This window comes from Mus musculus, chromosome 5, assembly GCF_000001635.26.
Source record: "Mus musculus strain C57BL/6J chromosome 5, GRCm38.p6 C57BL/6J".
In the NCBI taxonomy this organism is placed as follows: domain Eukaryota; kingdom Metazoa; phylum Chordata; class Mammalia; order Rodentia; family Muridae; genus Mus; species Mus musculus.
Window position 1 is genome coordinate 23,611,885 of NC_000071.6, and position 23,510 is coordinate 23,635,394.

Consider the following 23,510-nt stretch of genomic DNA (forward strand, 5'->3'; position numbering starts at 1 on the left):
CTAGGATGCCAAAGACCTTCATTACGACATTTAAAATGTCACACCAAGTACAAAGAGCTTGTCCTTTTACATCCTGCCCAGAGCAAGCTTAAACCTCATAAAGCATTCGGTGACCGAGAGCTCATCCTGCTCCCCGGCCCCGCCCCTCGTGCTATTGGGGTACCTGGTTCAGTTCCCAGCACCAACAACCGAGCCACCATCAGGAGACATGATGTCTGGGTTGTTTAGTAATTGCTACCATTTTCCTAGCTGTGATTACTATTCCTCCTCTTCACCATGTGTTCCAACCCACAACCTCCGGAAGTGCTACAGCTGGAACAAAGCAAAAGAGGTGAGAGATGAGGAGGTGAGCTTTGCCAGTAACTATTCTGTTGACTTTATTACACTAAATGGGAGCAAACAAAAAACCATGTCTAACAGCATCATTACAATGCTAACAAATCAATGTGCTCACTCATTCAGCAAGTACTCGATTCTACAGAAGACATATTTGTAGTGGGATTTATTCCTGGACCCTCCAGGACTCTGGAGCAGCAGAAATCCCATCCTAACAGGCCACAGGACATGTCACCTGTTTTTAAATTATCATTCACTCAGTAACATTGTCTGTTGTTAATCTTTAAAGAGGTAAGCTGAAATTTTTTTTTCTCTCTTCAAGACACAACATCTAAAACCAAACTGTAGCTGAGCTGAGCTGAGCTGCACTAATTCCGACCTGTGAGTAGCCTTCCTAAACGGAGCACATGGACTGCGCATCTCTCCTACTGAGGTACGTTCTGAGTCTCCACTATTTCATCTAAGCTAAAAGCCTAACTTCCAAACTATTTTCAAGAGCTACTGACAGTAATATTAACAGACCCCAGCTATTGGGATCTCTTAGTAGACTCCATTATAATTTTACTTTGGACTAATTCTATGTTCAAGGAACAAGTCCTCAAAAGTCTACAAAATTAAAATAAGTTAATGTTTTATAATGCTTTTCTATTTTAGAAAAGTGTATGAACAAAAAGGCTCCAGTCAATATTACTAGCTTTCTCAGGATGGCTCTTTCCACATAGTGGGTTAAATGTGTAAGATGCAAGGGTTACTAAACCCACCCCAGCAGAGGCTCCACCCAGGCTTACGACACTGCATTCAGAAGTCCTGCCCTGCCAAGAGCACTCTCAGGAAACCCTCTACACTACAGGGACAGGGTACAGGAATGATGCCTTCTGGTGCCACATAGCTTATCCCTCTGTGGAAAAAGAAACCAGGCTGCTCTGCCGAACCTACTGACAGGCATCTGGAACCATGCCGCAACCTAAGACAATCTTAAAGGTCTTAGAGTACTATTCATAAAACCATAACTCAATTATTTTTCTCTTTTTAAACCAAGTCATTTTTTAAGAGATCAAATAGAAATAAAATAACTGGTCAGGCAGTGGTGGCGCGCGCCTTTAATCCCAGCATTTTGGAGGCAGAGGCAAGTGGATTTCTGAATTCGAGGCCAGCCTGATCTACAGAGTGAGTTCCAGAACAGCCAGGGCTACACAGAGAAACCCTGTCTAAGAAAGGAAAGGGAAAGGGAAAGGGGCAAGGGGCAAGGGGCAAGGGGCAAGGGGCAAGGGGCAAGGGGAAAGGGGCAAGGGGAAAGGGGCAAGGGGAAAGGGGAAAGGGAAAGGGGAAAAGGGAAAGGGGAAAGGGAAAGGGAAAGGGAAAGGGGAAAAGGGAAAGGGGAAAAGGGAAAGGGGAAAAGGGAAAGGGGAAAAAGAAAAGAAAAGAAAAGAAAAGAAAAGAAAAGAAAAGAAAAGAAAAGAAAAGAAAAGAAAAGAAAAGAAAAGAAGGAAAGGAAAGGAAAGGAAAGGAAAGGAAAGGAAAGGAAAGGAAAGGAAAGGAAAGGAAAGGAAAGGAAAGGAAAGGAAAGGAAAGGAAAGGAAAGGAAAGGAAAGGAAAGGAAAGGAAAGGAAAGGAAAGGAAAGGAAAGGAAAGGAAAGGAAAGGAAAGGAAAGGAAAGGAAAGGAAAGGAAAGGAAAGGAAAGGAAAGGAAAGGAAAGGAAAGGAAAGGAAAGGAAAGGAAAGAAAAGCTGATTAACAGTAATTGAATAATGTGACAAATGCTATCATGATATTATAAGGTATTGCACATCCAGGGCAAGACAGAGGTATTAGATAATAAACTGTTTATACTTGAGATTATTATTTTACAGATCTTTTAAAAATTAGCCACTTTCGCAGGGCATGGTGGTGCACGCCTTTAATCCCAGCACTCGGGAGGCAGAGGCAGGCAGATTTCTGAGTTCGAGGCCAGCCTGGTCTACAAAGTGAGTTCCAGGACAGCCAGGGCTAAACAGAGAAATCCTGTCTTGAAAACCAAAATAAATAAATAAATAAGCAAGCCATTTTCACAGGATTCACCCAAGACCATCTGAAAACACAGATATTTACATTATAATTCATAACAGCAAAATTACAGCTATAAAGTAGTAACAAAAATAATGTTATGGTTGGGGTCACCACAGCATGAGGAACTGTATTGAAAGGGCACAGCATTAGAATTGAGAACTACTCTTTTAAATAAATTTAAAAATCAAATGATACCGATTTTAGTGAAATGGAGAGGAAAGGGGCATTTTGTTTTAATATACTTTAATTAAGTAAACAGCTATTATGCTTACAAAGTTTTGAATTGATGCATAAATCATACTCACCACCTAAGTGAGACTATCACACCTGCTTAATATAACTCTAGGCACCTGCTAAAACCAGCAAGGCAAGCTCCAGCATACCATGCACAAAGTCACCCTCAACAGCAATCGGTCTCTAAGCTTTATAATTATGACAACAGGTGCTCTCTTTTCTTTCAAATGACCACAAGAGCCTAAGTATGTAAAATCATGAAAACACTTGAGAATATGTTTCCATAGAATGAGTTTAGTCAGAAAAAAATTAACTTGTTTTTAAGAGACATTCATCTTCTGTGCTCAGCCGTCAGTTTACCAGTAAAGAACTCACACTACCCCAGAAGGACGCATCACTACTGCGGTCCTCTCATTCAGTACACTGCTAGTTCAAAACTCCAACACCTCAGCTGATGCTTGGGCAGCTCACGGTGCACGTCCCTGTGTCTACTGCTCCCATCAGCACCAGTTTTCTGGCAGGTTTTCCCAAGGCTGAAGATTCCTTTTGTAGCTCAACAAACAGAATCAAAATTGAAATCAGGTGGCTAGCCACAAACCAGAAGTTACAAGGGTCAAGAAAAATAAGCACAAAACTTCTTACTTTTGATTTTTTATCTCTACAGAATGTAGCTACATCTTCATTTGTAACCAAAGTTGTAACCACAGGCTTTACACCTAATGATGCTAAAAGTCAGTAAAACCTCTCTGCCCTCAGAGCAGCCTCCTGAAACTAGCACTCAGTTTGTCATGGAGGATCAGCTAGTTTCTGGTTTGGTTTTAACAATATTTCTCCTGTTATCATTTCTTTACCACCAAGTAATTTTCCACATTATTTTCCTAAATTTTCAGTCTATGAACAACATGCCCTAAAAATTAGAAAAAGATAAATCAACATGGCTTAAATACAGTTGTCAACATGAAGTATAAGTTACTGAGATAAACAAAAGGAAGGTGAGCATCACTGCCTGCCTAAGAACCTCAATGGCAAACATTGCTTACTCACAATCAACAAGCACAAGTGAACACAGAATCAAAACAGGGAACTTTGAGTCTCATTTTTTACAGCAGATAAAAATATCTTAATTTTGCTTATGAGGCAAAACAGTAATTTTCATGAACCATCTCCTTACAGGTGTAATCATATGAATGACAGATAAAATAATTGCTTTAAAAATACTTGTGAGTCATTTTGTCCTTACCTGCAGGCATGAACCATTACTGCACGCAGTGACTGTTCCACTGCCTAGCAGAGACTTGAAGAAACATCATATCTCTTTTTCAGAATGTGACTAATCTGTGGGTTTGCAATTCCTAAGCTATGTACAAATGGCACTCCCTTTGTTCATTAAAAATATATATATATACTTATTACAGGAAAAAGATCAACTATGTTTAAGCTAGATATTTACAAATAACCTTGGAAATTCTACATACCAGCAACCTCAAAATACAAGAACAAAAATCTCATAGTAAGTCTTTTAAAAAGCAAGATTTTTTTTTTTGGTTAAATTATTTTTTAAGCTTTCAGCACTGCCTCACTTGAGCCAGAGGTCTGCTGTGTTATGTGCGCATGCTGCAACTGATTAGACTGAGTGTTTTTCTAAAAAAATCAATTTCCCTTCGCAAAGCAGAACAGCTTGCCCAAATACACATCTTCAATACAGCACAACGCTAGCATGCAGTACAATACGTTACATAGCAAACTTGACAAGGAAAAAGATAAGTCCTGTTTGTTCCTTAGCAATGCTACACCATTAATTGTTCATGCAAGAGCTGTAGCTGTACCTTTCTGAAGAGGACGACTTCTCAGAGTTAACTGACATCAGCAGCTCAGTCTTCTGCTTGATTTCTGGAAAAATCAGAAAATATTCACAACCAAGATTGCCCGCCCTTGCTTACAAGCCTTATATCAAGAGATTTTTCTTCCCTAATCCCTTTTGTTCAGAATGAGGCCACAAGATTCACAGCACTTCTCTTAGGACTCGGATTCAATGGTGCTATAAAGGGAAACGGCTCCGAGGCACCAGGCCTTGCTAAACTATGCACATGACTGTTTATGAAAGCAGGAAGTACCACTTCTTTTAAGCAGAGGGGTGTCCTTTTTTTTTAAGGTAGAACTCCCCGGGTTTTATTAAAGGGTTTCAAATTGAACAAGCTACAACACAAACACGAAATGCTAACATCTAAACTCAATATACTAAATAATTTGAGAAGCCTAAATTAAAATGTTTCATTCTCAATGAACAGATATGCAACCCCTGGCTGCTTCTATTTGATTTGTCCTAAAAAATATGGCTCAGTGAATCATTTCTGTCACTTAAGAATGAAATATTAAACCAAAACCCCAATTCAATGATCAAAATGTTATAATTTCCTGATTGTTTTTAATGAAATTTAGCATCCCGTCCCTAACACCTTCAGGAAGAGACTTCTCTACATCTTAGCCTCCCCTCCTCCTTCACAGCACACAGTGAACAAGCAGTGCCCAGGCACCGAGCAGAGACGAGAGATATTCTTGTCCTTTCAGGAAGGACTGGCAACGCCACCTACATCAGAAATGTAACTGCAACTTCAATTTAATTAAAAGATGGTTGCTGGAACCAAGCTGGGTAAGAGAAGACCTTACAGGGAAGAGTTAGAAGAGCGCAGCCAAGGCAAAGCCACGGGAAATAGAGCAAACTGCCTTTAACCACACCAGCAACTCAGCCAGGGCTGGCAATCTCTGCTGAGTAAAGCCCCGGGTTCTTACTTCGTGGGAAACGCTGTTTTGTCTAGTCCTAAAAAGTATTCTAACTATATTTCTTTAATTACAGTATCTGTTTATAATAAAAAGTCCACATACTAAAATTAAAACTGTAATCATTGAAAAGCTATAAGGTCTCAGAATTTCAAAGCAGACCTCAATAAAGTGGGAGAGGATAAGCATGCACACATAAGTGTGTATTTCCTAGAAATAAAACAATGTTTTAAAATGCTGACTACATTAATAAAATTAAAATATGAAAAATATAAGGAAAAATTAAAAAATAAAAGTAGGAAAATACTTTCCCAGTGTTAAGGGATTCTCCTAATTTAAGCATATATCCTCATCCCATAGATATAATAAAATTAGCCAAACTGCTATAATAATAAAACTTACCTTGAGAATTCTGAGGTAAATTACAGAGCCCAACACAAGGGGCTACAGTGAATTTAAACTGTTCAGTAAAGTCTCCCCTCATTTCAAAAGAGAACTGTCTCCACATGGGACTTAGAAACACTTCTTCATTTTCAAAAACCATGAGACCTTCAGGAAACTGCCTATACTCTCTAAAGCCTCTATTTCCTCGCCTAGAAAATGAGGATAAGTATTTCTACTTGTGGAGAATTTAATTAAGTCGTCCACACAAAGCCCAGCAGACCCTCACATGGCATGTGGTGACCCTCCTTGCCTGTTCCCCACTGGCTACAACACAGCTCTCCTCAATACACGCTCGCTGAAGGAGTTAAGGAGGCATGGGCCTGCCCACCTTCTTGGTGTTTCCGTAAGTTTAAACCCGCTTTCTTCTCCCTTTCATTATCAACTTCAATGTGTATTTTTAACTAGGATGTTATGGTATTTAGAAGTTAACTACTATGTATCTCAAGTTCCCTACATTTTTTTGACTAGATGTTTCAGAATGAAATTGTACTTGAACCACCATTTTATTGCAAAAAAGATTTTTCTAAGTTCTTACTTTAGTATGTCTATATAAAAAACTTTAAGGTAAACAGCATGTTAAGGCTGTGGAGCCACATAACGTTATAGTGATGCTGGAAGAGTTTCCAATATTCCTTTCATATTCTCTCCAATTCATCACATCTGTTTAGTTCCAGAAACAGTGAGCCATTCAGGATGGATTTTATAATCACTGTTGGTGAGGCCTACACACCTTCCCATCTATGACACTACCTACTTACCCTAATGTGTTTCCATTGCTAGGCCTGGTTACCTTTTAAGAATTCCAGAATCAGCCAAGCACTGTGACGGCCGCCATTAATCCCAGCACTTAGGAGGCAGAGGCAGGTAGATCTCTGTGGGTTCAAGGACAGCCTGGTCTACAGGGCAAGTGTCCAGGGCCGTTACACAGAGAAATCTGTTGGGGATGTAGGAGGGGGGTAATTCAAAAAACAAACCTCCAGTGGGGCTGGAGAGATGGCTCAGTGGTTAAGAGCACCGACTGCTCTTGCAGCAGACGTCCTGAGTTCAATTCCCAGCACCCACATGGTGTCTCCCAAGCATCTGTAGTGGGATCCGACGCCCTCTTCTGGTGTCTGAAGGCAGTGCACTCACACATAAAATGAGCATGGGAAACCTTGCACCTGCCCTGCACTGAAGCAGCTCCTTTTACTCTCAGCCTTCTGAGTAACAGGATGCTCTCCACACCGACGGCCATCTGTCTGTCAATCTTTACCGGCTTTTCTGGCCTACTTCACAACAGTGTTCCTCATGAGTCTTTGTAAATTTAATTTCATCTATAAAATGGTTTAAAACTCCAATCTGCTTTTACCATCCATCACCTTTACAACCATGCCCCACTCCATTCCCACAACTCACGAAGTCCTACCTTCATCACCACTTGGCCTTACAGCCCTGCAGATACCTATCCCTCCAACCACCAGGCTCCATTTGTATTTCTATACCAACAGTTTTTGTTTTTAAAGTTCATCAACCTGAAGGCTGGTTGGATGGCTGATAAAGGCACCTGCCTTGAAAGCTGACTACCTGAGGTCAATCCTCAGGGCCCACATAGAGGAAGGAGAGAACAAATTCCTGGAACTTCCTCTCTAACTTCCAAATACAAACCATGGCAGACTCAGAACACCATAAATACAAAAGGACAAATGAAAATATAATCGTAAAAACTTTAAAAACCAAGTCCATTCCCCGGGTAGTTTTCCTTCAGGTTTTTGTCTACATCCCGTTCTCTGTCTACCACACCGCTGCACTCACAATGCTCAATGGCATTACAATCTGCTCCTTACATCTCTTGAGCCTTTAATTCGGCCTTTGGCATGGCCCCATAATTCAGTTTCTACTCACACCATAAACTATGCTTCTTTGCGTCACAGAGAAAATAAGTACTTATTTTAGTTTCTATACAAAATTATAGGAGGATGTAAGTTTTACTGTCTTGTTCATTCTCTAAAGCAGTGGGGTCAGATATTGTTTATTCTTTAACTGCTTTTATGTATTTAATTCTCTGCAACTCTAAATCTTTCATAGGATTATCATTTCCCCCATAATTCTTACATATTGGTGATACCTACAGAACCTTCACCACTCAAACATGTCTATACCCTACAGAGACACTATTAATAACCATAGACAAACTGTCAGTCTGATAGTATCACATGCAACCCAAATCCAGACATTCTCCCATCTCCCCTGATAGTTTCCACTAAATAGTCACCAAATGTGCACAATATCTAAAACTGAGCTCAGCAACTATTTGACCCCACATCTACACTTTATCTTAGGCCTAGAGTCTGCCATCAACCTCCATCTCACACCACAGGCCCTTTACAATCTAACTCTGGGAGTAACAGGACAGCCGATCTTCCAGGCCACCAATTTTTGAGGACTCCCAAATGTCTCCCAGTGTCTCATTTGGGACTAATTGGCACACTCTCCCTTTTAGACATCCTATCCTCTGGAAGCACTAAGCTCTGCTGGCCTGCTTCCTCACAGACCTTCTTCCTTACTATTTTCTTTCCTTTGGACATCACAGGATAACTCATCTCTTCCCTACATAACCCACTAACCTGTTGCTTGACTGCTTTTCTCTCTCTTTTTTTCCAAAACAGTGTGGGGGTGGGGGGTTGTGCATGCATGCGTGCGTTCGTCCATGCGTTCGTGTACCCTGTCCTGAAACCAGCTTTATATAGACCAGGCTGGCCTCAAACTCAAAGATTGCCCTACGGAGTGAGTGCTGGAATTAAAGGTGTATATCCCCACACCCAGCCCCACAAACTAACTTTTTCAATCTGGGCCACAAACTCCTCCCAAATTTATCTTCTAAGAGAGAATTAAATTAATCTCTTTTGTGTCTCTATATATTGCATACACTTGTATACAATTACTAAAATGTATAATTTTCCATTTGACATTCCATGAAACTAAAGTTATCTTAAGGACAAGGACCTGATATTGCCCTTAAATTCGTGCAGAGCCAGTGATAAAGACTTACTGACCACTTTTATAATCCTCTTAGGCTTGTCTAGTCAGCGCATGGTGCACACGCAGCTAAACCACATCCGGTTATAATGAGAAAATCTAAAAGGGAAGAGCGCTTCAAGGTAATCGCATTCCTCACAAGCATTTCCCAGAGTCAAGCAACCAAAATTCACCATGTAGTCTTCATTTCTAGAAAAAAGCAGGGATGGGGGTATTTATACACGTGTACACATGTGAACTTAAGTGCTGGTGTCCAAGAGAGGCAGAGGTGTAAAAACGCCTTGGCAGGTAGGAGCTGACTAACTAACATGGGGCTAACAACTGAACTCAGGTTCTCTGCAAGAGCAGTAGGTGGTCTCGACCACTTGGCTATTTCTTCAGCTCCTCAGCCTTCTCTTAAATCAGCTTTTAAAATGTAGATTTACATCAGACCTTGTATTAAAAAGGTGAAATCTTATCACTGCTAATTAGCTTTATTGATTAATTAAAATAAGGTGGTCTGTGATACCATATTCTTCTCATCCTTCTCGTGTATATATTACCTTACATACTAAATCAATAACCCACACCGGCAGTCACCTGCCTTAGTAGGTAACTGTGCTTGCTGAGCAAGCCTGAGAATCTAAGCTGGAGTCTCTGGAACTTAGAGAACAGTACAGTAAGAGAGTTTCACAAAATTGTCCCTGACATCCCATGCATCCCATCCTAACACAACATGCAACACGGGGATGGGGGGTAGGGGGGAGAGGGAGAGAGGGAGGGAGAGAGGGAGGGAGGGAGGGAGGGAGGGAGGGAGGGAGGGAGAGAGAGAGAGACAGAGAGAGAGAGAGAGAGACAGAGAGAGAGAGAGAGAGAATATTAAGAAGAACAGTGATAGAGTGCCTAGAGGACTGGTCTTGAACTCTTCATAAGACTCCATAAGTCCTACGGGACTGCAGGCGTGTGACAGCACACATTTATGTAGTGCTGGGATGGAGGCCAGGGTAGATTATCTAGCAAGCATGCTACCAACTTAGCTACAACCTCAACCCCTACATTCACCCTGCAGTACTTCACCAGCCACAGGCTTTCCTCTTCATACCTACTGTTAGGTACCACTTTGACTCACACCACAAAAGTTATTGAGATTGCTTGTAAAGATTTAACCCTTTAGTTAGTGGCCTTCTGTATCTAGTATTTCTAAATCATAACATACAGAGTTCAAAACTCCTGCTACACTCAGAACTGAGTACAGAGTGAAGAACTGTGACCAGAAACAGAACAAAACAAACAAACAAAAAACAAACAAGCAAACAAAGGAAGATGACTCCTAATAGCAATGACAGCAGAAGAAATGGGCTCAGTAAACATGGGACACCTCTGTCAATCTCATTACAAACCTATCATGAGGCCCTTGACTTATGTGACGCAGTAAATTAGGAATATAGTGCTTCTGAGATTCTAACAAAAACTTCCTTTTACTTGACAAACGCTTTACATACCCACCTGTAAACCTGACTTTACTTGAGGTATGTTGTTATTTTATGTATAAGGGAGTTTTGCCTGTCTATCTATATGCCACGCTCATGCCTGGCACCTACACAAGCTAGAAGAGGAAATAGGATCCCTGGAACTGATGTCTCACACTGCTGTTAGCTGCCATAAGGGTGCTGGGAATTGAGTCCAGAACCTCTGGGAAAGCAGTTATCTTAACTGCTGAGCCATCTCCAGCCCCATAAGAACTATTTTTTAAAATTAATTGCAAGTGCTAGAGGGTTGGCTCAGAGGTTAAAAGCTCTGGCTGTTCTTCTAGAGGGCCCAGGTTCAAGTCCCAGTACCCACATGACAGCTCACAACTGTTTTTAACTCCAGGTCCAGAGAATAAATGCACATGTGCAGGCAAAACATCAATGCAATAAATCACAAAAAAATTAATTGCTGCCTTATATTTGTGTGGAGCCATTTAAGGGAACAAAACCCAACCATGTTGTGCTGAAGTTACCTTAGCTGATAGGGTAGTAAGGATGTATCTAGTCTAAACCTGCAAGCTGACTCAGCGGGTATAAAACTGCTTACCACACAAGCCTGAAGACCTCAACTCAATCCTGGGATGAGTAAGAGAACCAAACTCCTAAAAGGTTTCCTCTGACACACAGGCCTGAAAGAACTGTGAAAGAATTATTCCCCCTCTCCAAGAATTTTTAAATGTTTAAAATTTTTAAAAATATATTTAGAGGCTAAGAGGCTACATATGGGTAGATCTCATAGTCCACCCATGACTCTGCTTCATAAGGCAGAGTGGCTCTGAAGGTTGTTAGCTCCTGTTATCAGGTGCTCAGAGGCAGCACCACACACACACTCCCCCATTCACACACACAGCTCCAACCATGGGCTTTTAGTATCTCCTCTATTCCAAGTCCATTTCTAGAATCACACAACTGCCTCTGTTTCACACGTTCACAGACTATGGTGATGATCTACTCTTTCAGCATAGTCAACTTAGGCCTAGGAGTCTCTGAAGGACTCCCACTAAAATGGACAGGGCTGCCAGGCGTGGTAGCACATGCCTTTAATCCCAGCACTTGGGAGGCAGAGGCAGGCAGATTTCTGAGTTCAAGGCCAGCCTGGTCTACAGAGTGAGTTCCAGGACAGCCAGGGCTACACAGAGAAACCCTGTCTTGAAAAAACAAAAACAAAAACAAAAAAACAAAAACAAGGACAAGGCCTGCAGCATCTTTGCTGGTCTGGTTGCCATGCTCACTGTGATGCTAACCTTTTAAGGCCCTTACTGGACATTTAAGGAGCCATATAAGAGATTCTTCACAAAGGTGCTAAGTACAGCCAGCCCTCTACACTATGAGAAAGCTGAAGCCCGGTTAACTGGCCAGCACCTTCAGAGGCCAAAACCTTAAAGGGATGGGGGCGTGGAGCAATACTATTTCAGGGCTCATCATTTCTGTCTTGATAATACAAGAAGAGAAAAAAAAACAAAAACAAAACTTAAGGCAAAGTTTGCCAGATACAAAGAGAATAACTGATGAACTAAGCAGAGAAACAGCTGTCCTTAGTTCCTTAGTTCCAACTGACCTCCATCCACACTCTCCAAACAAGTCACTGACAGACTCCCCCTGAGGGCCTGGTACTTCAACTCAATACAATGCAAACCCAAAACAATGCAGAAATAATCTACAAATGATAGCACATTCATAAACTGACAGAAAATGCTGATACTGAGCTCGAATCCCAAGCAAAACCACTGAGAAATGAGGAGACAGAGGTGAAAAAGTTTCAACAATCAACAATAGCAGGTAAAGCACCATGAATGTAAGCACTCACCACACACTAAACACCAGACACAATGCCTCCTTATGTAAGGTGTCAAATGCTCTTCATCACAATTTCATTATCATCTAAAAGACATCCAATAGTGTTGTTATACAACAAACCAGGTTTCATTTAGTATATAAATGTATGGCAAGAAACTTTATTTTCCAGTTGTAACCTAAAATTTGTGCAGTGTGAAATTGTATCATCACCCACCACCCTGCCAATTTAAAAATAAAATAAAATAAAATAAAATAAAATAAAATAAAATAAAATAAAATACAAAACCAACAAGGTAGAGAAGTACAGAAGTGATTAAGGACACATCTGGTCTCCACATCTACATATTCACAATTCTGGTCACATGGGGTTGTATTACTCGTTTACTCTAAACCTACATGGAACAGAAATGAGGGACAATGGGGACAGGGGCAGGAGGGAGTAGTCTCCGCTCTTGATAGGTTTCTTTTGTTGATTGTGTTTGTGTTTGGTGGTGTGAATGCCAGGGTGTGCCTATGGAAATCACAGGACCACATGCAGAAGTTGGCTCTCCTTCTACAATGTAGGACCCACAGATTAACAAACTCAGGTCCTCGGTCTGAGTGAAGAGTGAGCACCTTTACCAGATAAGCTATCTTGCTGACCACTGACTACTGTACAGGCATCGGCAGCTTCCTCATCGTCGTCAAGGGGGAGATTCAGGCGTGTGGCTGCAATCACTTCTACTGGGAGTTTCAAGCACGGAGCCCGAGTCAGCAGGCTAGCATAGGAGCACTTTAAGCCAACAAACCGCCTCGGTGCCCGGATCCTCAGCAGTTCTGATAAAACATTTCCAAAGCGGCTGCTGTGGCACTCATCATTTATCAGTGAAAAGCTTTTTCCTTCTGACATGTCTTTGTTGCTGAAGGCAGTTTATGTAGACCAGGGGAGCCTTCAATCGGTGTATAGCCAAGTATGGAGATTACAGAGTATGTAGTCCAGGCTACCCTTGAGTCAGTGTGAGGCCAAGTATGGAGATTGCAGAGTGCACCAGCCATGCTCAGTCTTATAATGTATAAGGAAAATTGCTGGCATTAAAGATTTTCCTGCTGGTTTTTGAAAAGTGAGTCCCACCACATCAAATGCTAACCTCTAACTTTTCATACCCCCAAGAGAGATGTGGTTGTAAGAAGCAAGCCACAGGGGAAAATGACCCTGGCCAGCTCAGCCAACCCAGGTGCTCTCACTAAGCCTAAATGCTGCACAGGTAAAGTGACCCTTGCCTTTCATCGGTTAGCACTCACACCAGTGCATAAGAACAGAGATGGAAAGATGAACGCTGGCTGCACTGGGCTTCACTGCCTCTGCTCTCTGTTAGCAATGAGGTGGAAGGAATCTAATCCTTGAAAAGAGCTACAGGTTTCACACCACAGCCAGTCATGAATAGTTAATCCTGCCTCTATCTCTCACCTGGGCAAAGACATTCTGGCCCAGCTCTGCTGGATAAGACACAAGTGCTCTGGTAACTGGGATCTCTTACAGTCAGGGTGGCAGCAAAGACTGTCCAAGCGCAGACTAAGTTTAACACATTCTCTGCACTACTCACACAAAATTTATTATTTGTATATTTTTGACATGATATACAGTTTTAGAAATACTCAGAAGAATTAATTATTTTAATGAAGTTCTTTCTGTAATAGATGTTAAACAACTAAGATTAATATCTAATACAGTGACTACAAAGACATATACTACATCTTATCATCTATAATTTTTGCATATAAAGAACTATGAGGCTATTAATTTACCTCAGTGGTCCAAGGCTACAGCAATGGGACTATAGAGCCAAGCTCAAGAGCCCCCCCAAAAATAAATAAATAAATAAATAAGGGGGGCAGTGAGAAGGGACAAAACTCACTGAAGCAATTATCATCCACTCCCAACAACAGCCTTATTAAGCCAAACCCACTCATTATCTCAAACATTACTCAGACAGATGGCAGCAGAAAGGTATTTACTTATATACACTTGTAATAAAACAAACCCTATCAAAATGAGCTGTCTTTAATCCCAGCCTTCAGGATGCAGAGGCAAGAAGACCACTATGAATTAGGGGCCACACTGCACAGGCAAGTTCTAGGCCAGCCAGAGCTATATAATATCTCAAAACTGGGGTCTGTGGGGTAGGGGGGAGACTTGCTTAAGAGAACAGGGAGAAAAAAATTAATTAAATGCTCAAAACCACTGAGTGCCATTAACTCTCATATTTTAGGAAGGAACCCAACACTAATTTTTCCAACCACAGGGCCCTGGGTGGGTGGCACACACAGTCACAACGCAAAGACAGCCCTTTCCATGAGCTCACTGAATCCTCCCCACAACTGCACAACAGAGACTGCTTTTTTGAGTTTCTTTTTTTATTCTTTTAGATGGTCCCATGTAGCTCAATAGCCCAGGCTCACCTCCAACTCCCCACTTCGTCAAGGCTTGCCTTGAACTCTTTTTTTTTTTAATTAGGTATTTTCTTCATTTACATTTCAAATGTTATCCCAAAAGCCCCCCATACCCTCCCCCACACTCATGCACACACAAGCACACACACAATTTCAATGCTGAAAAAAAACACTAAAGGCAGGACCACTACTCCCATTTATTCAATGTAATTCCTACCAAAGTTCAAGTTACCTTTTTTAACACAAATAAACAGGCCAATCCTTAATTTCATGTGAAAACACAAAGGACAATGACTAACAGAAACGATCTTTAACAAAAGTAAAAAGAAACCAAGGTAATACAAAGTATAGTGAGGAAACTAAGAGTGCGCCAAGATTATTCAATGGGAAAAGTCTTTTTTAATAAAAGGTGTTAAACAAGTGGACAGCCACATGTCAAAAAAAATGAAGGTAAGTTCCTAGCTTACATCAAAAAATGGGCTGAAAACAGCTGCACGCAGTGGTGAGAGGTGACTCTGTCAGGCACCACCTCCTGCAGGACAGCAGAAGAGAGCTGACTCCTAACTTCCACACACGCGCCATCACGCCTGCACTCATAACATGCTCACATTTACACACAATGAATGTTTAAAATGTTTTAACTAAAACCTAAATAAATATAAGGATTAGGCTTAAGAACCTCTTGGAAAGAGACAGACATCACACTCTCTCCCAAGTGTGGACTGGGTGCCTCTTCTCAGACAGACCCTTTGAGGCAGAGGCACTGGGGGACTAACTGATTCTGCCCCAGTGTGTTCAGGCCTCACTTGGAGCCACAGAGTAACTGAGAGCTGGAATTCCATGCTTCCGCTTGTCCTTTCGCATTCTTTCCTTGTGACTAAAGCCACAACATCAGTCATCTTACTGAACCTGCAGTTGCCTTGCATTCCCAGAAAAAAAGCCTAGAAAGACAGACTATTTCTCAATTGAGTATTATCCATCACTACGAGCCAGGAAAACTACATTACTGTGGCAGCAACACAGACCATCTTGGGAGCACGCCACAGGACTGAGAGCTGAGACCATGAGTGAGTGACCATGCCAAGATGATGACTGCTCTCAGTTATGTCCATGGCCTGCTCCAATTCTTCCTCTCTTCGGCCCTAAAGAAATGCGTCCTAAGAAACTCTCTCCCTGCTTCTCACTATTACTACCCTCTTAGGAAAGGGGACAAATGTAGCTTATAGTGCCCACAGTATCTCAGTTGTACTTTACAAACTCCACTTTTGCCAGGGGGTACTTCTGCATGCCTTTAATGCCAACACTCAGGAGGCAGAGGTGGGTGAATCTAGACCAGCCTAGTCTACATAGTTGGATTCCAGGAGAGCCAGCAGGGCTAGAGACTTTGTCTTGAATGAATGAATGAATGAATGAATGAATGAATGAATGAATGAATGAATGAATGAATACCATAGGTGAGGTCATCAAGGTGATTTCAGCCAAGCCTGAGTTTGATCCCTGGAGCTCATACCATTGAGAGAACTGACTCTGACCTCCACACAGCACTAAGGCATGCACACGCACACATGCACACACATACAATAAGTAAATCAATGCAATTCTTTAAAAAATGTTAGGTGGCAAACACTTATACTCCCAGCACTTGAAAGGTAGAAAGAATCCCAAGTTCAAGGTCATCTTCAATCAGTGAGTTCCAGGCCAGCCTCAGCTTTGAGAGACCAAGCTACACAGTAGAGGGAAGAAAGGGCACCTATATCAACTGATGAAGGATTGTTATAAATGTAACATATATGTACATATATGTATAAAGTCATATACACAGAGAGAACAGAAAGGGCATTATATCATGCTACCACATAACCTTGAAAGCACTGTCCCAAGCACAAACATTTATCTAGACAAAGTGTTAATGTGATCTTTGCATTACAAAGGAGCTTCTGCTAAAATATGAAGGTTTATTTTTGAGGGATAAAAATATTCTCAAGTTATATAATATAATGGTTGTACAACACTAGAAATAGCTTTTTTTAAAAACTACTAAAGCATAGTTTTAAATGATAACAAGTCATTTTAAAATTGTCTCGATTGAAACAACAGGAAATTCCAGAGCAAATATGTACAGTTAAGAGAATAAAAACCCATCGATGCAACTCCAGAGACCTAGATACACAGCTAACAGGGCAAGAATGGCTCTGACTGAGGAGAGGGAGAAGGAAGGCCTCCACCTGGTGAGGCAGGTTAAGAGATGGCTGGAAGGAAATAACAAAAGAGTGGCCAGTCAATCTGTGGGCAATCAAGAGTTAACAAAACAGAGCTAGGGATGTAGCTCAGAAGGATGCGTGCCCAAAAGAAACTCAGCAAGACAAAAGTAGAGTGGTGGAGCTATGGAGGCAGCCTAGGAATCAAAACCAGCCTGGGCTAACATGAGACAAGAGAGAGAGAGAGAGACAGAGAGAGGAAGAAGAGAGGGAGGGGAAGAAGAGAGAGGGGAAGAGGAGAGACAGAGACAGAGAGAAGGGGAGGGAGGGAGGGAGTGGGTGGAGGGGAGGGAGGGGAGGAAGGTGAAGCCAGGGATACTGGTAAAGTAGGGTCTTTACTGGAGTCTCACAAGGCAGAAATGCAACTAATCACAAATGTAAGAAGCCACAAAGTCATTCCTAAAAGATTCCACAAATGAAAAGATTCAATGCAAAGTTTTTTACATTGTATGTCATGTTTGAAGAATATTAAATTTTATAGAGCTATTTATAGAGCCTGTCAATTTACCAAGATTCATTTTGAGTCAGCACACTCACACAGAACCCCCTCAGGAATTTCACCAATTAGCACCCCTCTCCTTTATAAATCCTAAGTTCTCACCTCACGTGTCAGTGGTCTTCTATAAACTCTTCCTCAGCAGCAACTGTACAAACAACTCCCAGGACTCTGCTGTTCTACAAGATATTACTAAGTACCGCATATACCTCAGCCAACAGTCTACTTTGTTTTCTTCTTGTCTGTGGAGTCTGAAACAAATTAATGAGTGACATGAAACTCAACAATTTCCTGCCTCAGCCCCCCAAATGCTAGGACTACAGACATATACCACCATATCAGCTAAGTTACTCATTGAATAATCACCAATCAACATAGCCTTAAAAAGACTCAACGCATGTGTGCATGTGTGCGTGCGTGCACTCCCCACTGCCATCATCTTCAGCCTTGCATTAAGTTGGGTTCCAGTCACATAAAAACAGCATTTTAGGCATATATGGCTCAGATAGACAGGTCATTGACAATTTTGTAAATGTCGACAATACACTCCTATTATCTTCCTCTCTCCTCTCTCCTCTCCTCTTACTTCCTCTCCCCTCCCCTTTCCTCTCCTCTCACCACTATTTACTCTCCCTCCCATCCATCATGTCCCCCTCCTCCCTACCAGTCCCCTTCCCAGATTCATAACTTTCAGATTCCCTAACTCGTCTATGGTAACCAGGGCTATGTGTATGCCTGACAGATTGGGACTATCTACTGGAGCCTGGTGAGGTCATCAGTGGGTGCACACTGGAGGCAATGGCTCCTCTCTCCCTGAATCATCTGTCAATCTTAATCATGTTACGTGTTAACACTGCTAAGTGCTATGTGGGATCACAAATTCTAATGATTCACGGACCTACTAAATCATCCGCTTGGGAATAGTGATGCCTATAAAGTCACAGAGATAACTTTTAAGCTGTGGAAGACTCTTGTCCTCCCTATTTGCCTAACGAATTATAAGTACAAAACAACAACAACAACACTTCACTTTATAAGCACAAATAACTAGCCAATCAAGCCAACCATTACTCATTATTGAATCCAATATGAAGAATGCTAGATATACTAGGCCTACTATATATATTCTCGGAATTTCACTTCTACCAAATTTACCCTAGAAGAACATTCACATTGCTGGAGTGTAGTTCAGCAGTACAGCACTTTAACAGATACAAAGCCCGAGATCTGTTCCCTACCACCTTGAGCGGGGAAGGGGAAATATTCATAGATCATTTGTCTCTGGAGAATCATACAAAGATGTTCAATCACAGCCAGTGAGAGGCTCGGCAGGTAAAAGCACTGGTCACACAGCCTGATGACCTGCCCATCTGAGGTCAATCCCCAAGACGCCACCGCGAACAGAGCGAGCCAGCACTGTCCACTGCTCACTGCACTGTCCTCTGCGCCCTACAGCATGCACATCCACTTGCACACAATATAAGCTTAGAAATCTAGAGGACCTGGGGTGTATCTAACGAGCAATGGATACCCACTGCTAAGTGGTCTATACTCATATTCAGAATATGAGCATTAAAAAGGAATGAAATAGATACCATAAATATATCTAAAGCATAACTCTTCCTAAAGCAAAATGTGGAGCTTTCAAAAAGCAAAATGACACTATCTCTAATTAATATGCATTTCACAATCACATATATATGTAAAACAAAGGGTAAAGGCTATAGAGGAATATATCCTAAACTATTATAACAATATTCAACCCTTTGCTTTTTCTTTACAGGTATTACCCGTGTAAATTAAAATCAATGTTTAAATATTAAGACCACATCATGTCCCATTTAGAACATGTCCCTTCTACCGCACAGCTTTCAAATGGACACTAGGCAAAAAGACTGCCATCACACCATTATAAATAGATCTCCAAAAGGCCAATTTTCACTTTCAAATAAAATTCACAGTTTAATCAAGGTCAAGGCAATGTTCTGTTGGAATTCTGAAAGTGTTATCCTGAAGGAAAAGAACAACTAAATTTTCCTGACACTAAATGTTCTGCCACCAAAAAAAAAAAAAAAAGGTAGTCGTGTGGAGCTTATACATTTGGCATTTTTAAAAAGACAAACTTTAAAATCTGAATTCAAGCTGTTCCTTCTAATTCTATCCACTGCAGGCTCTTAAACAAACCAGAGTATACCAATGAACTTTTTAAAATGTAAAAATACAGATATTGATTAAGCAGCCCACAAAGTGTCAGGTTTCTGCTATGCAATACATAGGCATGTTTATGGAGGACATAAACTCTCAAGGAGTCCAGGAGCTGAGGTCATGGTATAAAACCTAATCTGTGAACCAGAACATCTGCTCTTGCTAGGCCAGGAAGAGGAAGAAGACATGTTTAGGATGTTGGATTTGAGTGCTATACAGGAAGAACACAGACCACAGAGCAACGACCATAACAAAGAAGCAGATGGAGATGCCTCAACAAGGGGTTAGGAAGTTCTGTGTGTCTGTAAGCACAGCACTTCAGAGACTGATAGCTCAAAGCAAGCCTGAACCACCTGAGAACAGATCCTAGGCACAAGCACTTGACTACAGTGGCACACACATGAATGCCAGCACTAGGGAGGAGGAGGAGGAGGAGGAGGAGGAGGAGGAGGAGGAGGAGAATCAGGAACCCAAGGCCAGCTTGAGCTACCTATCAAGTTCAGCCATATAGCCATATGAGGCAATCCTAGGCTACATGATACCCTGAAAAGAAGAAAGAAAGATCACTTGTGTGATCATGAGTAAGGTAAGTCTTGGATACATACTGACATCCTGCCTCCAGGTAACAAATAAAGAGAAATTAGTCTTGTTTGGCAATAACCTTATTCCAGGCATACTATTATTATATGCACTCCAATAATTAAGCTTGCTGATGTATTTACATGGAAAACTTCAAATTTTAAAATATTTTAATGAGAAGAATGGACATGTGTATCTAGGAGAAAGTAATGTATCCTCAAATGCCTATCCAGCCACCTCTAACTCCACTGCTGTCATGGTAGGCTATTTCCGTCTCTGAAATGCAGGCAAAACTGCACTACCAAGGCTTAGACAGCTATATATGTATACATGAGAGATGAAAGATTACGTGTCTTAGCTCTAAGTCATTCTGGAGAAAAACACTGACATTGGGGTGCATGTAAAGAGGACATAATAGTTTTTTTTTGGCTACCTCAAAGCCTTCCATCACAGGCACTGTGTGGATGTTCTCGGGACCTCTGAAGTATGCCTGAGGGCCAGCTTCTACACCAGTGGCCCTACACTGGGATGGCTTGATTTGTTCCCTGTGACTTTTTTTGCCTCAATTGGTAAAGACCACTGACTTCCTAATAGTCGTGTGCCTATCTGATTTGCTGCAAAAACTACCAACAGGTAATTTCCACTCCCCACACTCCATCCCCGATGTGTTCTCTGAGCCACCTGTGGCCCCAGCAGTCTGAGTCCGTCCCTCATGAGCTCATTCTGAGAGCTCCTTTAAGCCCCTACTGCTACAGTCCAGCAGCTCCTCTCCAAGGGTCTGGGGTCTTTCCCAGGTGATCAGATCTGCTACTGAAGCTTTTATTATTTCAGATCTCATTGTGTAAAGTAGTCGCCCATTTCACATTACGGTGAAAACAGTTATCTTTCAATCTGGCAAGCACTAGATCTCTTCATAGCAACACCATTAGAATCCAAGCATCTAGGAACACCTAGGAGGCTAAAGCAAACAGACCAAGGTCAGCCTAAGAAGACCATCTTAAAACATGAGGCTAGGGGTGTAGTTAAGGGGCAGAATATTTGCCTAGCATGCACAAAGCCATGGGTTAGATTCCCACCACCATAAAACAAACAAACAAAACTACCATTCCACCTTTATAGATAGGAGAAGCTAAAAGGTAAGGTTAACTGTAGGCATCTAGAGTCACCCAGTTAATAAGCTAAGACGCAGACTTAGCCCCAGCTCTATCCAACTCTCAGAGTCAATGCTGCTAATACCACCCACGAAACTGAAATCTCTCCATTTCAGAAATCTAAACTCCTCTCAGCAGGGAATGGATTGTCAGTTCATCTTTCTCACTGGACTACTTTTAGAGGATGCTAGGCTATCTGAAGACCACACAATCCAGCCCCACAGTGCAAGACAGCACTCAAAACTGCCACACCCCAACAAGCTGCCAAGGGATCTACAAACCGCACCTCTACCACATACCCTTGTTGCCACCGCCAAGACTTTAGAAGAACGGCATACGACACAGTACAGCTCAAGGCACAAAATGGGATGAGGACTGCCACGTGCTGCGATGTAGATAAACCATGAAAATATTATGAATAAAATAAGCCACAAACAAAAGGACAGATAGTACTGAGTATGAGACAAGACATAAGACATAGACTGGAGGGGAAAATAGAGAGCTATTATTTGGTGGTCATAGAATTTCTTTTAGACTATGCAAAATTTCTAGAAACCGTATTCATGTCACAAACTTTCTAATGAACTTAATGTCATCAAAGGATATATTTTAGAATAGTTAGGATGGCAAAGGTTTTGTGTTCTGGTTAGTAACAAAATTTATAATTAACACGTATGGCTTGTAGGCTATTTCTAGTGGATATAGCATTTCAGATATCAAACACAGACTCCACAAGCAAGGAAGCCAAAGAGATGATCAAATCCCAACTTAAATATTCAGAACAGAGGACATATACACTGCTGGTAAATGAGTTCATGATTTTCTGAGTGTCTCTAATGAACACTCTGACAAGTTAACCCCACGAGAAGAAAGGACTGATAAACAAGTACGCTACCATTCAGCATATACACATTTTCACCTACTGAAGAATGGATCTATAGAGCACCAGGATATTTTGGACAATTTATCCACACACGCTTTTCAACAAGCACATTCAAAATACACTTAACAAACATAATCAGCTTTGAGCTGAGAGCACCTCTGACACAAAGTAATATGTCAACAGAAAAGCAAACACAATGTTTTTTTATCATTCTCTGGCTCTAACTTTAGAATTTCATTCAGTGTGTGTGTGTGTGTGTGTGCGTGTGCTCTGTAGGAGCCAGACTGCTCTTCTCTAGCAATAACAGTGGTCACATTTCCTAAAGCAACAAAGTATAACAAACTTTTACTGGTTTGTAAGCTTTTGAGCTTTTGAGGCACCCTTGTCACTTAACATAATACACTTTAGATGTTACCTGCCTGTATTGATAGTTCATCTCTTTTTACTGTTAATATTCAGCATCTAGATGTATCACTATTTAGCCATTCCCTGGTCAAAGAAACTGAAACAGTTTTCACTTCTTTTGTTTGTTTGTTTGTTTTTAAAGAAATCAACTTTTGGGATTTTTTGTTGTTTTGTTTTTTAAAAGTCTGCATACAAGTTCCTGTATGGACTTGGTTTTATGTACTTATATGAACAGTAGGGGTTACATGGTTAAGAACATATGTGAAGCCGGTCCACATCCTTACATGCCCACCCCCTCCACAGTAACAGGCACAGCGTAAACTGTCTCCGCACGCTCCCCTTCCACCAGAGGCTATTCGCTCCATCTTCCTTTATTAGTTATATTATTCATTTACATTTCAAATGTTGTCCCCCTCCCCAACCCCACCTTCAACAGCCCTCATTCCAGCTGTTTGTTTGTTTCGAGACAGGGTTTCTCTGTGTAGCCATGGCTGTCCTGGAACTCACTCTGTAGACCAGGCTGGCCTCGAACTCAGAAATCCACCTGCCTCTGCCTCCCGAGTGCTGGGATTAAAGGCGTGCGCCACCACGCCCGGCATTCATTCCATCTTCCTAATGGCTCCTTTACTCTTGTTCTATATGTTTTGTGTGCATGTGTGTCTGTGTGAGGGTTATGAGTTGCCATGTGTGCTGGGAACTGAAGCCGGGTCCTCTTAGACCAGCGGCCAGTGCTCTAAGCCCTGCGCTGTCTCTTCAGCTCCTCGAGAAGCCTTTTCTTGCTGCTGAGTTTCAGATGTGTTTACGTAATATAAAAAAGTCTTTTCTCTCTTTCTGCCAGGCTGTGACTTCTCTTTTATGTCACAAATATCCCTCAAAAGCACTTAAGACTTTGGGAGAAGTCCAGTTTATCTTTTTTAAGGTTTCTTAATTTTTTTATTATATACT

The 23,510-nt window shown here is 41.5% G+C and overlaps 1 protein-coding gene across 35 annotated transcripts in view; it reads right to left on the reverse strand.

The window, feature by feature from the left end:
- Nucleotides 1-23,510, reverse strand: part of Srpk2 (serine/arginine-rich protein specific kinase 2) — a 181,287-nt gene that overhangs the window by 108,529 nt on the left and 49,248 nt on the right. For 12 of the 35 annotated variants that reach the window (NM_001359174.1, XM_006535660.4, XM_011249757.3 and 9 more), the window contains one exon: nt 4,443-4,506. The exons of 11 other annotated variants lie outside the window; for them this stretch is intronic. In NM_001359174.1, coding sequence (NP_001346103.1) covers nt 4,443-4,480 — 38 coding nt within the window. In that variant the 5' untranslated portion in view covers nt 4,481-4,506. Of the gene's footprint in view, nt 1-4,442; nt 4,688-5,072; nt 5,184-8,870; nt 9,043-17,447; nt 17,594-23,510 lie in introns of those variants that run through there. 12 more of the 35 variants (XM_030254317.1, XM_030254315.1, XM_011249756.2 and 9 more) reach the window with 5 other exon arrangements.